Here is a 4,082-nt window from a genome sequence, read left to right on the forward strand (position 1 = left end):
CCAGATGCATCTCAGGGCTGGCTGGTCCAGAGCGCTTCTGTCCGGCCATGTTCCGGGGACCGTAGCTCCATCCCTGGATGGAAATGACGTGGGGTCAGAGGAGCCACAGACAGGCCACTTCCTCTCTCTCACCTCTCTCGGCGTCCCACTCAGCTGGGACAGTTTCTATGCAGCCTCTCGAGATCCTTATCTCCTGCGACTGGGGAAGTTTTCCTACGCTTCTCACACCAACCAGGAGAGGTGGGGCAAGAGTTTTCCATGTGGTCACTGGCCGTGAGTAACCATCTCTTCTTCCTGTGACTTCCCCACCTCTGCACTGGGGCCTGGGAAACCCCTGCTGGGTCTTCTAATAAAAGGCCTGGGCGCTGCAGAATGGGCCAGGGGAGAGCACTTCGCTTCACCAGACTCACCGAGACCCCTCCAGGGAGGCCTGAGCTGGACATCCTGAGATGAAGCCCATCACCGTGGTTCTGGTGTGCCTGCTGCTCGGTGGCCTGTGGCTACAGGAGGTGGACAGCAAGAGCAGTGAGTGTGACTGCGGTCATTTTGTTTGTTCTCGGGGAGGGCAGAGATGCAAGCAGGTGCTCTGGGGCTGGGGACCAGGCTCTTTCTGAGCTCACTGACTCCATCTCCATTCCTCTAGGAAGGATTAGCCTCGAAGAGGGGACAGGAAGGACTTGGATCGGGGGGGCCCCTGTAGGAGGCTGGGGCCAGCACAGACCACTGAGCCATGAGCTTCAGCCAAAGGGGCCCCGTCTGGTGCAGATCCTGAGGGCTGATAGAAGGGAGTGGTGAGGTCATTTAGACCAAGCTGGAGGCCTGAGGTCCAGAGGAGGGACTGACTGTGGTGTAACTGATAACAGGCAGAGTCTGACGCCGATACCTGGTGCTCTAACAATTGGCTAAACTTGGAGAAGTCACTTTCCCCCCTCCCAGACTCTGGCTTCTCCATCAGTAAGATGGGTTTGATAATGTCCACTCCCCAAGGCTCTAAAGAGGATACTGGCCTAATCACAGACACACGAAAGGGGCTTTGTAATAAGTCAAAGTAGGAGGAAGGAGCCAGGATTGGAATGTAAATTTTTTGGGGGGGTGTGGGACAGGGTTGCAAACTGGCAGACGGGGAATTGGGGACTGGGGTGGAGGGTGTTCTGGAAAGGTGGGGATGGGGTAGCTGATTAGTTCCTGGAAGTTCTTCCCTGGTCTTTTTTTTTTTTTTTTTTTTTTTTGGTCTTTTTGCCATTTTTTGGGCCGCTCCCGCGGCATATGGAGGTTCCCAGGCTAGGGGTCTAATCGGAGCTGTAGCTGCCAGCCTACGCCAGAGCCACAGCAACGCAGGATCCAAGCTGCGTCTGCGACCTACACCACAGCTCACAGCAACACCGGATCCTTAACCCACTGAGCAAGGCCAGGGATTGAACCTGAAACCTCATGGTTCTTAGTCGGATTCGTTAACCACTGTGCCACAACGGGAACTCCTTCCCTGGTCTTTTCATCCATTTGAACTCTGTGTTCACTGCCTAATTCTGTCCCAGGTGGTGGACCAGAGTTGTCCTGGGTGAACTGGACTCATCAGGCCCCCAGACCCTGTTCTGTTCTGAGAGCCTGGTGAGTCTAGTCGGATCCAAAACTCCTGGACCTAAATATGAGGGCGGAACCATACACTAGCAGTGGGAGGCCAGAACTGGAAGAGCCTTCAGAAATCAGTTTTAAAAGTCTCATTTTGGAGTTTCCACCATGGTGCAGGGGGTTAAGGATCAGGTGGCTGTGGAGATTGTGGGTTTGCTCCCTGGCCTGGAGTAGTGGGTTAAAGGATCTGGTGCTGCAGCATAGGTTGCATCTGCGGTGGGATTCAGTCCCTGGCCTGAGAACTTCCATATGCCATGGGTGTGGGCATAAAAATAACAACAACAAAAAAGTCTTGTTTTACAGCAGGGAGGTCTGGGATCCAGGGGAAGGCTCCTTTTAATCAAAGCCACACAGCTCATTTGCGGGGAGCTGGGATCTGATCCCAGGGTCCCAACTGTACCAAAAACAGAACTAGGTGGCCGATGAGACAGCAGCACCAGGGCCCTCTGGATACAGTCCCAAAGCCTGGGCCTGTTTCCAAATGTTGCTCCCCCCCCCCCCAATTCCTGGATGAATGGATTTATGTTCAGGTTGAGAAATGAAGGCAAACCATTTTTGTGTTTCTCTTCTAGTGCATGTGTCGTCCTCCAATTGTTGTTACACATTTATGGAGAAGAGGATTTCCCTGCAGAAGATCCAGTGTTACCGGAACACCAGCTCCACCTGCCCCTACCAAAAAAGCCTGATGTGAGTGGTCTCTCTCTGTTAAACCCCAACTTCGTTCTAAGAGAGAACAAAAACGGCCCACTTGGAAATCGAATGGCAGACACTAGGTGGCGATCTTCCACCAGATTAAGGGTTTTGAGCCAGACAGCGAGGCCGCCCAAATGTGGGTGCAGAACCCAGAGACGACGCTAGGGGGAGCACCTGTATTCCTGCAGTGCCGCGTTCTTGGCGCTCTAAGGGGCCAAGTACTGTAGCTTGATATTTTATGCCTGAGTATCATATCTTCATATTGTATGTGCAGAGCCGAAAAGTTCTAGGCACTATTGTGCGATGGTAAGAGTGAGGGGCTCAGTTCCTGCCTCTGGATTTGCGAACCTATAGAGTCTTGGGTGACTCTGAGCAGGTTAACTCTTCTGCACCGCATTGTCTGGGCACTCCTCTGCCCTCCTGACTCCTCCCATTCCTGTGAAGTGGTGCAAACAGGATAGCTGCATCCCGTGGTTGCTACCAAGCTCCAGTGAGGTACCTTAGACTCACTACTCAGTGTCTATACCACAGTCTTGGGTATGAGCCCAGCTCACTTTCTTGGGGCGCACCTTTTCCTTATCATGAAAACTGAGGTTCCTGGAATCAGAGACATGTGCCCAAGGTCTTACAGAAAATTAAAGACAAACGTGATCTAGGGTTTTGGACAATAGCCAATAGTTTAGGAGGTAAGCAGGTCAGAAAATACCCCTCCCTGCCAAAGCAATGGCTAAGAGTCCCAGGCGGACCCAGACATAGGAAAAGGTGAAGCCGATGGGCCCTCAGAGTGAGTCCCAGAGGGGAAGTTTCCACACCAGCAAGTCCGCAGAATGCCGGCAGCCTACGCTCCACCCTGATACACTGAACTGTACTCTTTACAAAAGGGGTCCAGGAGACATAATTTTAAAAGTATAACACGGAGAACCCCACCCAGCATTCTGTGACAGTCTAGGTGGGAAAAGCATGGGAGAGAATGGATGTGTGTGTGTGTGGGACTGGGTCACTTTGTTGTACAGCAGAAATGATCACAGTCCCGTAAATTAGCTCTACTTTAATAAAACTTGAAAAAAGCTCCCCCCACCCCACTGAGTTTGGGAGAGAGGCGACTTGTGTATGGTCCCCAGGAGGTGACTCAGCCCCTCCTTTGTTCTCTGCCCACAGATTGAAGCTGATCGGAGGCCGCCAGACCTGTGTCTTGCAGACAAAGCCATGGGTTCGGGCTTATTTCAAAAGAATAAAGCCCTGCCCGAGTTGATTCCATCCTGGACTCTGGACACCACGTGGCTTCACCTGTCCCTTCAACACCCAACCCTATACCAGTCTTTCTGCCCCAACTTTGCTGGGTCACACTTGGAGGGTTTTCTAGGTCCTAATAAGCTATGTTGCTGCACTTTATTTATTTAAATTCTAGAATCTTCCACCTCTGCCTCCCTGTGCCTCTTGGACCCCACAGGGATTTCAGGGTGCAAAGTTGATTGGCATTGGGGCGGGGAGGGAGACGTGTTGGACCTGGTGCCAGGGGAACTGACTTCTTGTCTGTAGGAGCCAATAAATGACACACACCTCTCAGCTGACTGCCTTTGTCCTGGGGGATGAGCGTTGACCTGGGGTCATGCCGTGGATCCTCTGCTTCCTGGTTGGGCAGTGGGGGAAGGGGCAACGAAGCAGCAAGCAGGGCTGGGTCCACATTGGGGTGTGGTACCCTCTCCCCACCCTGTCCAGAGGGTTCAGAGGCTGATGTTACCCCTAGGTCACAGCTGCCC

The 4,082-nt window shown here is 52.8% G+C and overlaps 1 protein-coding gene across 1 annotated transcript; it reads left to right on the plus strand.

The window, feature by feature from the left end:
* Positions 394 to 3,791, plus strand: CCL1 (C-C motif chemokine ligand 1). Its single transcript, NM_001166491.1, is given in 3 exon segments — positions 394 to 525; positions 2,202 to 2,316; positions 3,481 to 3,791. Coding segments are annotated over 3 exon segments (285 nt in total). The 5' UTR covers positions 394 to 449; the 3' UTR covers positions 3,575 to 3,791.

Source organism: Sus scrofa, chromosome 12 (assembly GCF_000003025.6).
Source record: "Sus scrofa isolate TJ Tabasco breed Duroc chromosome 12, Sscrofa11.1, whole genome shotgun sequence".
NCBI lineage: Eukaryota > Metazoa > Chordata > Mammalia > Artiodactyla > Suidae > Sus > Sus scrofa.